The sequence below is a fragment of the Glandiceps talaboti genome, chromosome 4, assembly GCF_964340395.1.
Source record: "Glandiceps talaboti chromosome 4, keGlaTala1.1, whole genome shotgun sequence".
NCBI lineage: Eukaryota > Metazoa > Hemichordata > Enteropneusta > Spengelidae > Glandiceps > Glandiceps talaboti.
The window spans coordinates 17571584-17590084 of NC_135552.1; the positions used below are offsets into that span (position 1 = coordinate 17571584).

Here is an 18501-nt window from a genome sequence, read left to right on the forward strand (position 1 = left end):
AAAAAAGTACAAGCAACCCATCAGTCCGAATAGCTCCTGTTGTGTTGTTACCCCAAGTTTGAACTTCATCAATTGTACGTTACAATGTCAACGTACAGGCTACATGGAATCATAAACTGTTTATGATTGAATACATGATCATGATCACACCATACGATCAGAAATCCTGTCATTGTGACATTTTGATCCAAATTAAACAATTTAATAAACATTCCTACACTCCAAACACTTTCAAAACAATTTTACCACTCAACCTACCAAACTTTGTTGATGAGATCTCTTAGAAAAATAAAAGTTTTCAAGGGTATTCACTTTATGATGTCATCAACCTACACAGGCCAGCATAGCTGCAGTAATTGTAGCATTTGTTGTGATTTTGGGGGGTCTTCTTCTGTTTTTGTGCTTTTTTTCGTTCTGATATTTAACTGCAAGCAAATGTTACCGATTCAGATCTGAATCGCAAAGCTGGGTTTATTTTTATGCTAAATTACACCTTGCCTACCAAAAAATCAGATATTTCCTAACTCCAACATTAATTATGGAACCTTCAAACAAAAGAAATGTTCAGAGGTACGCCAATAACATCAAAATCAGCAACGCATTCAGCATTCTGAAATGGGTAGTACACTGACATCGCGTGGTACGACTGGAAATCCTGTTGGAAATCATGTTATTTGAGATATTTTGATTCAAATCAAACGAAAATTCCTATACTCTTGAACAATGTTATAACTCAACCCACCAAACTTAGTTCCCGCTCTCTTTGAAAAACCAAACATTTCGAGGGGATTTACATGATTAACTTTATGTGTCAAGGAAGACGCCATTTTTTTGGATTTGTTTTGAAGTCTTCAACACTATTTCCAACAGACACTTGTTGAGGTGCACGATTTGTAGAATTCTATAACATATTACATTGCTTGTTGTCTGCCCTTAATGGCGTCTTTTGAAAAGTGGCTGCTTACAGAACTTCAGTTTACTGTACTAAAATCAAATATGGCATCGGTCACAATGCACATGCATCATGGAATTCACTTGTTCAAAAAATACAAAAAAAAATCAAAAAAAATAGAAAAGAACATGTACTAACTTGAAATTAACAAATCTGAGTAAGCTACCCTCTGGGTATCGACATGCCAGATATCAAAGCAATCTGACAAGTAGTATTTGAGAAGTTGAAAATATCATTTTTGACAAAAATGCAGAAAAAAAACCTGAAAATGGCACAGATCAACTTGGCATGAACAAATCTAAATAAACTCTCCCCAAGGAACATGCACACCAATATCAAAGTATTCTGACAGTCGGTTTCGGAGAAGAAGACGAAAATAACAAAAGTTGACAAATAACAAAAGTTGACAGACAGAAGACAGCGAATCACCCTAACCCTTAAGCTCTGTCACTGACAGCGGAGCAAAAACAGTGGGTTTTTTTAAACACACTTGGGAAACCAGTTCATTCATGGCAATATGGAAGTCTAAAACATACTTTAGGGTTACCATATGTTTGTTATGGAGTGTCAATACTTTAAGTCCTTGTTGACTGGTGAATACTTCAATTTTGCTATCTCCAATCCCCTATCCATCCTCCTCTTAACAGTATCATTCAGAAATTTCCTGTGCGTCATATGACACTTCACATCTGAAAACCATCCTTTCACTACACTTACGACAAATGGTCTATTTTGTCCAGTAAGTATATATGTACAGTTAAAATGGAAAGAAACAGTGAACACTGATATATAATATAAATGTAAACATCTGCTACAGGTACATGTACCCCACCCCTAGACAGAAACTGGATTCAAACATTTATACCAGTACTGTACTGTTCTTGTGAACACAAGTGCATCACTATCATACCTGGGGGTGAGAGCCTGGTTCTCACAGAAACTGGACTCACAAACAAACAAACAAACAAACAAACAAACACGGTCACTACAGTTTATTCTGAACACTAGTGCATCACTATCAGGTTAATATCCTGTCTAATTACTACCATAGTACCTTTCCTGCTGCCATCAAAATCTACATTTTCAAAAAATAACATGGCATCTAAATTTGAAAAAACACAAACACATTACTGTGTGAATTACAGGACTTAAATACAGGATACATGGTATTTGAAATGAAGAGTAGAGATTATTTCAATCAAACACTTTTGGATTGTGAACTGATTTACTAGGTGTCACAGGGGATAAATGTTGGTTGTACAGCAATGCTCTAGAGGCAGGCAATCTTCTCCCTTGAGAAGATTTATCTACAAGGCGGCAATGCTATTGCTTCTAGACAGATTATCCTGAAATAAAGGTCTGTCATCGAACACCTCTGTATACCCCAATTTACAGGAAAGCTCATCATGTAAACCTCCTCATGTAAACCACTGGACACTGGATTGGATTTCTTTCACCACATTTGGATAAAAGGATAGTATGAAATAATCATGGATTAAAGGGTTTCCTTCATTGATAAAGTTTCCATCGCTAGCAACTTTGAATATTCAAAAGAAGTAACCAAACAATATGCACTTACTATGTTTGTATAAATCTTTCTAAAACCATGCAATTTGTACATTCAAGAAAAGTTGAATGAACTATCAATTGCCCAAACATTATAAAGAAAAGAAAAAAGAAAAAGGAAGAAACAAAAAAACAACAACAACAACAACAATAATAATAACAATAACAACAACAAATACTAAATGTTGTTGTAAATAAAAATTTATCCTGGCACTCTTAAAACTCACAAAACACAAATCTCAATTTACATTTTGCATGGCCTCGCCATATAATTTATGTGACAAACTTGATTAGAATGATTTGTGATTGATAACTTGTCCTCTACAGATGTAATGTTCTAATCCCATTCACCAGACATCCAAACACCAAATGTGACACAAGACATGATGAATCAGACAATAAATCATAATGGATTTACATCACCCACAAATAAACAATACTCTAAGTCTAAGGTGTTTACAGCTTACATATTTCACCTGTGGTCAACTCAAAGATGATGACAGAGTCAAAATGACAAAAACTCACTCAAATCATTAGGTCAGAAAAAAACAGATAGGAGTGGTTGTAATGACTGACATCTATTAAAATTTTTGCTTATAAATTTTGAATCTTTGTGGAAAGGTTATTATAACACTGGATAGTAATTGTTAAATCCACAATAAAACAGTATGGATTCTATGATGATTTAATGACTGACATACTTTCAGCTGTCCATCAATACCCCACACACGTGCACACCCGCACGCCCGCACGCACGCACACACACACGCACGCACGCACGCACGCACGCACACACACACACACACACACACACACCCACACACACACACCCACCCACCCACCCACACTATAATTTTCTCCCTCCTTACCCACCTTAGTTTTGAAGGACATATGTTATCTTAGTCTGACCATATTCTTTTCAAGATGCTTCAGAATCAGATATTTGTATTTCCAGGAAATCATGGATGCTATGCTATTTAATCTGAATCCAACAATATTTTGGTATTTTGTCTTGAAGATGTTTTGATACACTGGCAAAATATATATCAATCATTCATTACAAATTTGTGAAATGTTCTTAAAGCACACGTTAACCATTGCTTTTTTCTTCGAAGGTGCATGGTGGACACTTTCACAACCCAAATAAAAAGACTGATGACCTCGATCAGGACAAAGATAATTCTGAGTGGCCTTGTCAATCAAAATGTGTGGCTTCATGCAATGGCTTATTGGACTGATAATTTGTCTACATTTTAAAAGAGTGTAGGTTAGGTAGCAAATGTGCTATCACACACAAAACAATATCATCTTCACTGCAACACTTTTAGTTGTTAAAATTATTCGAATATTTCAAAAACAACATTACATGTACCTTCACCGTAACCCTAACTGTAACATTAACACTGACAGGAAATATTCTAACACTGATTGGACCAAAGTCTACATATATTTACAGATTCCTTGACCTCTAAATCGTCCTGACGTCAACTCAATAACATGAATTGGATTGATTTTCTTCATTCTAACAGAATATTTGTTGAACACATTCCATGTTTTCTGTTTTTAAGTTCTGAATGATAGTATAATACAAGAGTTGATTTTAATGTATATAATGGCTAAATAGAGACAAGCAGCTGCATATCGAGATAAACAGATTGTATGTGCCATTGATTTCACTAGACAGGCTTTGTGATATTGTTTGGAAGAACCTCCTATTGAGCTCCTTTCAAACCAACCCCTCAGGATAAAATACATGGGAGTACTTCAAACTAAAAGATAATTTGTCCAACATTAAATGTTTTCCATCTGAACGGCTACTGTGACATTATAAAGGAACACATACATGTATATGAACTCCACTCTGTCCATAAGTCAAAGTCTAAGCACTATCCATATTAAGTCAAAATCTACTCGATAGACTTTAATTTTCAGAAGCATTGATCTAGCTTGCCTTACATATATATGTCTTACTTGTCAAGTACAGTTCCTGTAATTCATTTCCTCTGAGTAACGGTGTTTGAGTCAAAATGAACGGCTACATTACCCATTAAGCATAACACTTCAGATGTTCATTATAATATATATACTATACACTATAACTGACTATCCATGAGACAGTGTATTTAATATTAGCTTTCAATCACTGGCTATAATGACACTCAACAGAGGTTACTCCCAAATACTCAATACTCAATATGTGATTCATTTCATCAATTTCTTCCTTGGGTCACACTTGAGAATATCTTTAGCCTCCATAGATCAATTACATGTAAAGCTATGTTTTCTATTTGACAGAGCTGGTTAGAATGAATTGAAGTAGTGATGAAATATAGGCACACTTATATGGTAAGGGTAGAGGCCACCTTCCATCAGATTCAACCTTTGGTACATCTCTGCTGTCAATTCATCACCACACATAATATAGTACAATTTGTTGTATCAATGGTTACAGCTCTCCATGATATTGACTATTTATCATGTATCAGCTACTGGTATTGACATTCAAATTTGATGAGTGTGTTATTTCTGAGCCATATTTCTAATTGTATAGGATATTTATCAGTATATTCCATGTTTGGTTAATTTCTGTGGTGAATTGAAATTTACAACTTTTATTCATTCCAAGCATCAGCTGTTATAGAATTTCATATCTAGTCTTTGATATTTACAACTTTCATTCATTCCGAGCATCTGTTATAGAATTTTGTATCTAGTCTTTGATATTTTTACTACTTTTATTCATTCCAAGCATCTGTTACAGAATTTCATATTGAGTCTCCGATACATATGCTTATTTCCTTGTACTTATATGTCTTATCATCACATGACTATAGATTATGGGTGACCCATTTCATTTTTATTTTGAGAACCCTGAGGGTGACAGCTAGTATCTGAGTTACTAATCAAATCTGTTGAACTGAATCATGTAATCATAATAGAAGTGGATCAATACATCCATATTCAACACATTCAACTACAATGCACTTCAATTATATTTACAATTAGGCTTTACATCAATCTCAACTCATTTATTCAACTGAAATTACAAACCTTTCATTCATTCATTCATTCATTTTTGGTATGTGTTGTACACTCATTTTACCTGCAAATTGTTCTGATTGTCATAAAGGAAATTCATTGCCAACATAATAATGGAGAGAAGTGATGAGGGAAATGAAACTAGATGAAAAGACACCATCGCTGTACTTATTACTAATAAATGTTGTGGATTCAAAAACAAGAAAACAGAAATCTGATGAATATATAAGTATACATATACATTCATGTATATATATATATATACTATATCTTGCAATATGTTTAGGCGCATTTATTAGTTTTGTTTGTTTGACATGTTCTGTATATATTATTTTTTTTCTCTCTCTCTCTCTCTCTCTCTCTCTCTCTCTCTCTCTCTCTCTCTCTCTCTCTCTCTCTCTCTCTCTCTCTCTCTCTCTCTCTCTCTCTCTCTCTCTCTCTCTCTCTCTCTCTCTCTCTCTCTCTCTCTCTCTCTCTCTCTCTCTCTCTCTCTCTCTCGAGTTTTTCATTTTTAGGAGCCTGTAAATGGGACTTGCTCCCATTGGTCTTCCATTAAATAAATAAATAGTTTTATCATATCATGATTTCTGGGTAAAGGTTTGCATCATTATGGTTTAAGGCCTGGGTCTTGTTCTATTTATCTGTGTGGAATTTTTGACGATTTCCTGTGACATGAAAGGTACAGTTCAAAAACTTGTCACAATGTATACATGATGATATTTAGTGCAGTTGACATTACATTTGGCATTCAAAATGCTGGTTATAGCGGGATTTCTAGTTGTCAGCTAGGTTTCTATACAAGGGGACGTGCAGTGATCACATGATACAACAAGCAAAAATATAGCTGTTGGTGAAAAATACGCCTCCATATATGCAGGGCTCTTGACCAATCAGAATGCGAGATTGGTGACAGGTGACGTATGATATGGTTTAAGGCCATGTGTCTTGTTCTCTGTTTATCTGTGCTAAGAAAATGGCAATGTAGCACATCAGCTGAGGTATGATTATTTTTGCTTTAAGGTTTCATTGTTTCTGAAGATGTTATCATTTCCAGAGTTGATTTTTTAAAATGACTGAATCTTAAATGCTCAGTGGAGATGATTTTTTAATATTATAATGGCTGAGTTCAAGGTTACATGTACATGTGGGTGGGTTTTTAAACATGGTCAGTATCACTGTCACAGATACAATGTGTAGATGGTGGCTTCTGTATCACTCACTACAAGTATAAAGTTAGTCTCAGATTCAGAATCATATTCACATTGGAGGAAAATACAAGGCCCGTCTCATATTGAGCCTCAGATTCAGCCTCACACAGAAAAATCTCAATGACACCCAACGAAAGCTGTCAGACAAGAAATTATACCATAGGGATTATAGGAAATGTCTCACTTCTCACCTATCGTAAAATATTACTTCTACAGACTTTTAAATAAGATTAAAATCTTTGCGAACAGTTCTCAATGCAGTTTCCATCATTGGAATAGTGCGTCTACCAACAAACACATCTGCTGAACTTTGACCTTTCCTAAATATCTTTGTGACAAGCTATTATCTGATTTTCAGGTAATGTTTTCCCATGCAAGCTGTGACATTCCCTCTCCAGACAAGTGAGTGTGAAAGAGGAACATTTCCTGTAGCCTGGACATTATATTTTCTTGTTTGACAGTTTTTTCTGGTGTTATTGTGATTTTTCAAATATGAAAATGAACATGAGGCTCAATATGAGGCTAGCTTCATATTGTCCTCCAATGTGAATCCGATTCTGAACCTGACACTAACTTTATACTCTTCACTCACCGTCAAGGGTAGACATCACACACAGTAATAGGTCAAATATTTGTTTGTGGGCAGATGGTTGTTATATGACCATAACCCTGTGACCTCCTGATTTGCATATGATTTGCATCTATTCATTAGAGCTGGTTTACACATTGGGTATAGGCACTCAGGAGTCATGAATATTCAGTGTGCAACTTGAATACATTATTCCTGCTGACTCCCACAATGCATAGCCCATAGCAAAGATACCCTATAAAGGTACAAGCTCAACTTGATGTTTCTCTGAAATCGCAAGTAATTGTAGGTGATATAAAATCATGAAATGAGACTCCAGAATCTATAGATTATGAAAATGTCAATTTTCTGGAATGTCGTTTCCCTTGAATTCTGAAGTGTCACAGCTTCTTCCGTTTATCATAAGTACTGTATTTTGCCACCAAAGTATGTCAAAATGACACTGCAGCATTTAATTTAATACAACTTGGCAAGTTAGGCTTGCTACAGATGTTTCTTGTCTCACAGCAACTGTATGATTTATCACTGACCTGTGTTATGTGGGAAAGGGTCACGGAAGAGGTAGGTCACCGTCCTATATCGAGATGATTATTAGATACTAGACACATGCATGGTTACTATCAAAGGTGAAGCCAGGCAACTACACGCTAATACAACATCTGTAAAGACTTGATTCTCACCTGTGTTGATTTATGTTTCATTTCAGGACCATAATTTGTTCCATCTCTTGGCCATATACCTGTTAGATAGCCAGTTATAGTGTCTAATGAAGAAGTACGCCTAATGGAAGATGAAGGACTAGCTCGGACTGGTTTGGGACGCTCAACTGAAATCAAAACAGACAATCATAAAATTAATGCAATATAATAAACTGATAACATTTTTAAAATTAAACTGTTGTCAAAACAGTATTTATTTCTTCCAATTCATCTACAATATTTACGAAATTTGTTACATGTCAAACCTAAATGTCTTCTGATATACAAAAATCAGGCTGTATTACTGCATTTCAAACACCTGTAAAAAATTACCAGCTCATCGTGTGATAACTTCATCATCCACATGAACAGTAAGAATAATTGATAGCAATGTATTATCCATGTACTGGTTTTTAGAAACTAACCAATAAACACACAAGCAACATTAATGACAAAAAGGTAAAAGGCAAATACCCATGGTAATCCTGATAGTAGCTGTAACAGAAATATTTTTTGATAATTTTTTTTATTTGCGACTTCTTTATTTTAAGGTACTTGTTAAACATTATGTGATCATAATCTGATTAAAGCAAATGCTATTAGTATCCAACAAATTCACACATTGTTGATATACAATAGGGAACTTGCAATCAAGACTGAGCATGCTCAGATGCAAAGGACCATGGGATTATCTGTAGTTATCTTAATACCTCATCTGGAGCTACCGATAAAATAAACCACCCACAAAGGTCAGGGTGACTATGAATTGATTATCTGTGGTTACAAACCATGTAACAATATTGTTTACAATACTAAATGATTAGCATTTATTATCCCATTTCCCATGATGCAACATTCAATATGGCAGGTTTGCAAGTTCCCTATTAAATGGTTAGAACGTTTTATCCTAGATTGCATGGTTGACACAATCAACAACTCACAGGTAATTCAACTTATGAGAATTTAATATATATATATATATATTGTCAAATGAATAGTTTACCAAGATATGAGGTGAAGAGGATATGCAGACATGATATGGGAACCTGGAAAGGACTGTCTGGATATATGCAGATATGGCGTTGTTGATCACAAATATAACTATATATTCCCTGTTTAATAAATTTTTACTAATAGCTCTCAGGATCCTACTTGCAGAAGGAGTCAACAACAGTGACATCCCTTTTCTTTTTCTGTCATGTGAAAACCTGTGCCACAAACCTGAACTACCCTAGCACTGCCTAAAATCATTGAATTAACAAGCCTGGCAATAAAATATTAGCAATCTATCGAATATTTACTTCTTTGGTATCTCTTTGACTACAATAGTCTCACTCAGATGACCAGAAGTCACGAAATCAGAAATATCATAATTTCAAATACCAGGTTCAAGTATCTCTTTCACTTACGTATGTTCTACGGAGTATCCAATATGGCAGCATATATTTACATAGGTATAAAGTAGGACTTCTGATATATCAAAAGTTCTAATTTCAAGATTCTTGGTCATGCAAGCAGGGACTTTTGTTGTCAAGGAGATGTGAAATACATGTATAAAGTAGATAGTTGATTGATACCTAATGTTTGACCACTGGACCATGTATAGTTTTTGTTATTGGCATATCACAGCAGTGTTGGCATGCTATGACCAGGCTAGTTACACAGCGTAGAAGGGACAATGTCAGGACCAAGTTCCGACCAGTGTACCCTCTAGTAATGATAAGCCAAATTTTGTTGTTGTGGGTCAGCATGATAATAACTGGCATTTCTTGTGAATCACCACATTGTAAGAGATAGGGAACACCAAATTTTGGTGTGTCACTAGAAATTGTGTGCATCAGTGGTGCATGAAATTGGCTTACAGCTTTGGCACACTGGTCCTGACTTACTAAGTTACTTCATCTGCAAGCAGGACTATACTATAGCTGTCACAGTTGAATCAGTGCCAAAAAATTAAGCATGCTAAAAGTTGATGGGAAAACCTGCTACCATGCATGGGATTACATTTAATGAAGTGTCTTCACTACACCATTCTTGTTTACAATATGTGAGATGTATTAAAGTAGAAAGTGATTACTTTCACTGTGTACACACTTCTTTTTGGTTCGAATTAGTGTCACAACATACGTGTGTGACAAACAGGCCACAATGGCAGAACAGTTCGATCAATTTATCCTATGTGTTGTTTTCATCAGTACTCTGAAAGACTCAGCCACAAAGCAGACTGTTTACAGACAATAGATTTTACAATATGATTGTTGAAAACATTCAATACAATTTGACTTGGCTGTTTGCATTTGAAATAGTGATGTCATGGAAATGTGACAGATATACGCAGTAGACTATTTCTGTATAGTATGTGACAGCTGCAAAAGTTGTAGTGGCGGGCAATACCCTTATCTTCATTTCTCACTACAATATATATGGCATTAGAGGCCACAAAGTACAGATACCTCTAAAAGCACACTCCATACAACATATCTTATTCAACCTTTATAGCTATGAATTTATCATGACTTTTTTAATTGTTGTACAAGATTTCTTTCAGACCCTTTAGAAATACAGAACCATGTACTCACCATCCCCAATACAAGGCATCCTGTTTATGGCCTGTTATTTTCCTGTTTATGGCATGTTATTTTACACATTTTACAGAATAAGTGTGTGAAAAGGTGACTATCTCTGGTATTTATCATAGTATGATGCATTTACACTATCGTCATTTATCAAGATAGGGATGAACCAAATACAGGGTAGACATCTGTCAGGGACAGGTCACATCAGTACTATACCTGATAACACATGCATATTAGAACTTGTGATTCAATGTATCCTCCATTACATTTGTAAATAACCAATACATTTTCAACTATAATGAGCACTTGAATATGTACTTGCTTGTTCTGTTCAAATTGTCAGGAGTAACTCATCTGATATTATCACTTGTCTATGTTTACAACACTGATGAAACTTAAAAATCCTCCCACATAATTTTTTTCTCCAAAAAACTATCAACACCAGCTGCACTGTATACACCCACATTATGTAAAACACTGCAAGAATTCAGCCAAGTGATATTTGGACTTCTTCCCACCTTAGAATTCTCTCATCTCACCTCAAATAATGATATTTTCATTTGGCAAGCTTGTACCATTTCCCTACATGTGGTATAAAACACTGTATACTCATATACTTGTATGGGATCTAGATGAGGGTGCAGGCCAAGATGTGAAGTTTTGAAGAAATGATGCTAAAGATGTAGAGATATCTGTATTCTACTGTTACAGTACTTGTCAAGGAATGATATTACTGCCAAAATATGGGTATTTGCGTATGACGATAAGGTGATAGTCTGCTGACATAAGGCAGTCAGTAAAATCCTGATCTGAAGGCGTAAATACCTAATTTTGGGATGTAACATTTCTATTACATGCACAATGAATGTATACACAATGTATATGGTGGGAAATGTACATAATTTGGTTTACTATGATTTTCATCCACTTGAACTTGCCAAAAGAGAGAGCATCTTCTAGAATTGCAATTAACAGAGCTTCATTCTCCAATGTACAATGTATTTTACCCGTGGACTTATCTCCTGCCTGCCAATTATCCTGGATGTTCCTATCTGAACCAATTGCAAGATTACTTGATTGTATATATATATGATACATGTCCCAATGTACACATCAGATGTGTACACTGGGACATGTATCATATATTCACCATTTTTCTTATTTAAGTTCACTGCCTAATAATAGCATTGTTACAATTAGTAGATCCTACAGAATGGTAACATCGCTAGTTCACACACTGACATCCATTCCAAAACAAATTTTGTACAGCTTGAAAAAGAAACCACTGTTTGCAAAACTTTTTGAACAACTTCAGGCACTGACAGTCTAAGAATGTGTACACAGTTCTAAATTATGGTTTTAATAAGTTGAGATAGATACCTACTACAAAGGCTGCATAATGATTTGTCTGATACATAATTCAACATCATGTCACATAATTTGTCTATTCATTTTTCAAACAGGAAAGATGTAATAACAGTGGAACCTGATCACCATATTTGTATCGAATGCTGTACATACATGTACATTTAGACATGCTTTTGACAAGACTTGAGAGAGTACGGATGCAGAACATACCACGGCAGTCATGTACAAGGCTAAATAGGTTTGATCAGTTACATGTACCTCAAGAAATATAACACGAAGAAATCTACGTCATCAGTTGTATTCTCCTAAAATAATGATGTAGTTGATATTTCTAACGTGAAAACAGCACGCATTACCCTATGGTAAATATACAGTCGGATCACAGTACATTGACAATTTCGCTGTAATGGTGATCACCTGGGTTGATTTACATGACGTGATGTGATGTACTCTCACAAACTGATGTTACATTCTAAAACAACAAACCACATGTACAAGAACATTTTTTTTCAAATTGTCTTACGTACTTTAAAATTAATATCTGACATACTGACTGATGATACTGAATACAATCGCTGATTGAATGATTGCAGGGAAAAACCTATTGAAATATCTAATAAAGAAGATAAATGCATCCATTTCCTGTTCTAGTTTTCCAATATGTCTTCCAATTTGGGTTTTATATGACAGCTAATATCTAATCCTTTATCATGTTTGACACAGATGTACAATAATACAGTAAGATAAAATCAAACTAATAAATGGTTTCCCATCATTCTGTCTGGCCGAAACTATCTACCCCAGCCAAGAGATGAGTCATCTAAGTACTTAGCAATGTACAACTTGACTTGAGGACAATAGTGCAACATAACACACCACTTGTGTTAAGTCATCTGAAAGTTCAACAAGTGAAATCATTTCCCTCCTTTCATGTAGCATCTTTCCTTCTGAGATGAATCGATAACTCAAAATGACATTATGTCAGCTGTCATAAATGATGCAAAATTTATATGACCATTTCTATGTTCGTTTTATTCCCTACAGATGAAGTTTACATAAGGCTGTTAATATCTTGTCATGTAAGAAAGCACTTCATTTTGTCACACTGTTTGTATTTCTTTCCAATCACAAAATAATTGTGATGACCTGGTTGAGGATAACGGTAGGATATTATGGCGACACAAGTTTGGCGCATGAGTTTGATATATCATTAGTATAGTGATGAAACATTGAACCACAATTTGACACCTTTTCTGTCTATTAAATGTCAAAAAATGGTTGCTATTGACAACTGACCTTGATGGACAAGGTCACACAAAATTTGGAGAGTGAAGACAAAGGCACCACACAAGTATTTCAAATCACAAATGTGAATATTTATAACTGAATTAGAAGTACAAAGAAGTAGAAGTACCAATTATATTTGATGAGAAATGGCAGTGGATGACTACATGTGTGGTTAAAACAGTCAGAACCAAGACTGCTTCTCAGGCAACCACCACACTCAAGAATACATCAACCATTGTAATCAAATAGAGAAATAGCTGTATACATTACATGTGACTCAGAGAGGACCACAAACACTATATAAGTGATGGGATAGGTTGTGGACAGCTATCAAGGACAGACAGACAGACAGACAGACACACACACACAGACAGACGAACGAATGGACGGACAGACAGATAGATAGACAGACTAGGCAGAGACAGACAAACAGACCATCCAAAGAACACTGTGTGCCCATCAATGTGTGTTGATTTGAGATAGAAATGGCTGTGAAACCTACTCAGAAATAGAGACCTACACATCCACGAACAAATCATACAAACCAAAATACATCAGACATGAGAAATGTGTGGGTTGTGGATAGCTATTTGTGAAAAAAATACTTTCAGAACTTTGAATAGAGTACAATGAAACATCATTCAGGAAGCTTAACATAATAAATGCACATTTGGGAGGAATCTGTATTTTTTGTACAACAGTTTGACTACTAAGCTTTTGGGCATGTTACTGTTGAAGTAGGTAGTAAAATCATTCTGTCAATGGCACATGTACAAAGTGTGATAACTCAGCATTTTGAAAGTCTGACTGAAAACTATTCACATCGTACACAGAAGAGAATTAGCAAAATGTCAGTATGAATATCAAGCCAATTTAGCTTTATATTGCCAGCAAACAGGACATATAGAATGTGCAGTGACATGAAGAGTTTGATGATTCATCTCTGTGCTAGGTTTGATTGTAAACCATTGTACAGTACAGCCAGAAAGATGGTTAGATATCTTAACTCATGATAATGGTACACATTTTAACAGCTATTTAACAGCTATTTTCCCACACATGATCCTAGCTCTGTACAATAGGGAACTTGCAAACCTGCCATGTTGAATGTTGCATCATGGGAAATGTGAGAATACATACTAATCAATTAGTATTGTAAACAATGTTGATACATTGTTTGTAACCACAAATAACCAATTCATAGTGACCACTGTGGGAGGTTAATTTTATCAGCAGCTCCAGATTAGGTATTACAATAACCACAGATAATCCCATAGTCCTTTGCATCTTAACTTAACTTCAACTTCCTCCAGGGATCATACAATACGTTGAAAGCAAATGGGATTAAATCCTTTCTACAATGAATTCAGTTATACTGTTATTCTCAGTAATATGTACATGTACAACTTTGATAGATTGGTTAGTTGGCACAAATCTGGGGTAACATTGTATAGTAAACAAACACATTGTCAAAAAAAAAAAACGAATACATTTGCCTCAAGTTTTCTGCATACAGCAGGTAACATGTTCAAGTCCTTGAGCTGACAACGTACTCAAATAATTCAAAATGTCAAATTCGACTGTGCAAGGCAAATTTTCAAGCTTAATTCTAAAATACACATAACTTTATGAATGTTTGTACCTATTCAATATTCTGTCTGCCATATGACTGTAATTATGTAAATACAGCTAACAAGTGTCATATGCATTCCTTCCATAAAGTAATATATGCATTTGCACGGATGGTTTTTATTCTTGCTTATCTGTTATGTTGTATTCAAATCTTTCCACACATACACACATAAAATTGGAAATACTTCCTCCGAATACAGTTGTACAACGTATGGTATAAATCTGGGTCTAAAATTAGCTTTTTACAAACGTACGTACAATTAGAAAGCATCTGATGACAATAAATTACCCATTTCTATGGAAACAGTATGTTTCAAATAATCATAATGGACTATTTCACTATTTAATTTGTATCTGCTTTCATAAAATTACTAAAACTCATTTATTATGAACGCACTCAGACATTGGAAATCTTAAGATTATGCAGTTGGCCTGGTGATTCAGTGTTGCCACGGTAATTTATGTACTCTTCTAATTATGTATTAAAATGTCCAGACTTGCTAATTGACCACTTTTGCATGTAGCTATGTCTGGTTATTTGATATACCACTCACTTAGTGTCTTGCCAAGTTGATCCTTTAACTTAAATTTCATAAAATATGAAATAACTGCAGTGACCCTACCTGTATACGTACCTGCACATATAGTTTTATACAATATTTCATGTATATTTTAGGAATACACTTGGATGAAAGTCAGTGATTTGGAGGCACTGGCATGTGCTCTGATGTGTATTTATTATATTATTGACTTCAATAAAGTACACATTTTGTTTTCTACTTGGTTGATCAGATCTAATGATATACATTACATATAAAGTATACAAAAAGCAATCAATGTATATAAGAATTCAATCAATATTCCTGAAGCATAACTGAAATTATTCCATGTTATTGTAATTAAACCAGTTGCGAGATGCTATCGTCATGGCTACTTGGGCTTTTTCAAATGATAGAAATTAGAAAATTAATACTATGTAAATGTAGAATATTTATTTCCTAGAACATCTACAACTTCATTTGTTTCAAGGAAGACATTTTGGTTCTGCAGTTGCTATACAAAAGTAGGTGTGGTCAGTCAAGGTGTGAGAGACTGCAAGGAATAAGACATGCTCACTCTCCATTTACCGCATTGTCCTAGTTGCTAGGGACCAGGTCTTCCTAAATGAATCTGAAGCGCTCGCTCTCATGTTTTGTTTTCATCTCTGAACACTGCAATACACTTACTATGGGCATAGTCCTAGTTGCTATGGACCAGGACTTCAGTGAATCTGGAGCGCTCACTCTCATTTTTTGTTTTTTACCTCTGAACACTGCGATACAGTTACTATGGGCATAGTCCCAGTTGCTATGGACCAGGACTTCAGTGAATCTGGAGCGCTCACTCTCATTTTTTGTTTTTTACCTCTGAACACTGCAATACACTTACTATGGGCATAGTCCCAGTTGCTACAGACCAGGTCTTCAGTGAATCTGAAGTGCTTGCTCTCATGTTTTGTTTTCATCTCTGAACACTGCAATACAGTTACTATGGGCATAGTCCTAGTTGCTATAGACCTGGACTTTAATGAATCTGTTATGTTCATTGCCAAGAACACAGTCCTATCTTTCTTACGACTGAACATCTCAATATAATTACTATGAGTATATAGCGAGGAACCTGTAATATTAATATCAAAACATCCATGATAAGTACCCAATTTTGAACCAAACACACTTGGAACTACTGTGGGAAAGTTTATTGTTGCTAGTGATGTTCAAAATAGATTAGGAATGTTAATTCCCTACGACCGTAAAAACACTTGTATTTTATCAGGCTGAATTATATATTTATTTAATCTTGATGAGTATGGTAAAAGTTGATACACTATCAATTCAGCTATTTTGCACAATAATGACATCATTTTCACTTTCACATGATGTCATGTAAAATATCAAAACTCACTCGTTAACTAAATGGATCCCATTGTTTACTATTTACCTGGTATTTACCATACCAGACTTTTCTCTAATATAACATTAGCAAATGGTTGATTTGATTGATTCACCATGATATTTCACAGTTTTATCTTTAAATACCATTGCTATGTCCAGGTATATGGGACAAAAAGACAAAAGATAATAAATATTTTATTGTAAGGATTGTTTATAATTGTTGGTTAATTCAGTATTTATGAATGGATTATCGTCAACCTGATAGAATAATATCTTCATCCCTAAGGGTATCAACATGTAAGTTGTGTGCAAACAAACATACACACACACACACACACACACACACACACACACACACACACACACATACACACACACACAACTTACAATAATATACAGATATGATCACAGCATTACTACTGTAATATACAATACATGTAAGCTATAGTTGTGCTAATACAGAATTATGAACACGTACAGATTTTTTCATTCTATTTTTTTTATTCTTTAATTAACATTTCATTCTTCTTTGCAGGCTACAAGCACAAATAAGAGTTGCCTGTTACAATGTACAATCTAGCTAAATATTCCAATTCTAAAGTACTTGACGACAAGGGATCAATACATGGTATTATCCATGAAGAAGTGAACAATTGTTTAGGTAAACAAATTGTACAACATTCCAAGTCTTACAATTTGTTGCATAACAGGAGATATACAGATCTATGTCTAAATGTGTATCCTGTGGGTGGAGGAGGGTCTATGGTCTAAAGCATAAACACTGCACCTAAATGTAGCCATCACTGTCAATTATTTGAGCTAACAATATAATCTTTCAAGAATCTATGTTTGGGACAATAAATGTCAATTAGTAAACTGTTTCTTAGAGAGGTCTGTAGCCAGAATTGTAATTGCCAAAATACCTAACTATCCCAAGATGACCATAAACAGCAAAGGTAAAGTGCTAATTACATGTCTTCATTTGTTTTAACACAGTATTCACACTGAATACAAGATAATTAAATTGTCAATCTTTGTGAAGGTATGTGAAGGTAGACACTTGATGGACATTTACCTTTCAACTGGTATAATACAAGAGTTTCCAACCACTGAAACCCTGGCACCAGACTATAAATTTTGAACAAGTTTGCTGACAATTGATTATTCTACTCAGTAAGCTGTGCTACCTGGAATTTACAGTCTACATGTACTTGCAAATTTGGACGGTATTGCTACTCTAAATGTCTGTCTTTCCATGAAGTCCTAGCCACATGTGACAAACAAAACCAACTGAAAATAGAAAAATAATCACTTTAAAGTTAGAGTAACAGTTAGCAGTGTTGGTCTTTGTTGTTACATTCTAAAACCATAATTCTTCCATTGATTTAATGGTTCAATTAATTCTAAATGAAAACGCTGCATACTGAAGTTCCACCTATTTGCAATGTTTCAAATGAAGCTGTCAAAAACTCCATCGATTAGAAACCTACATTTACACAGCACTTTCTTAAGTTGACCATCAATACACTCAAACACACTTTGAAATGTCTCCAAATTAAAAGCAGTCGAGCATACACTGGCTACAAACTGTTTACTTTTGCATTTTAGAGTTGTCAGTTTCATGGGCTAAAGGAAATCGATAACAATAAACA

General features: G+C 34.9%; 1 protein-coding gene across 2 annotated transcripts in view; it reads right to left on the minus strand.

The window, feature by feature from the left end:
- LOC144433939 (protein FAM117B-like) overlaps positions 1 to 18501 on the minus strand; it is a 60235-nt gene that overhangs the window by 23069 nt on the left and 18665 nt on the right. For both annotated transcript variants that reach the window (XM_078122350.1, XM_078122349.1), the window contains exon 2: positions 8035 to 8180. In XM_078122350.1, the coding sequence (XP_077978476.1) occupies positions 8035 to 8180 (146 nt within the window). The remainder of the gene's footprint in view (positions 1 to 8034; positions 8181 to 18501) is intronic.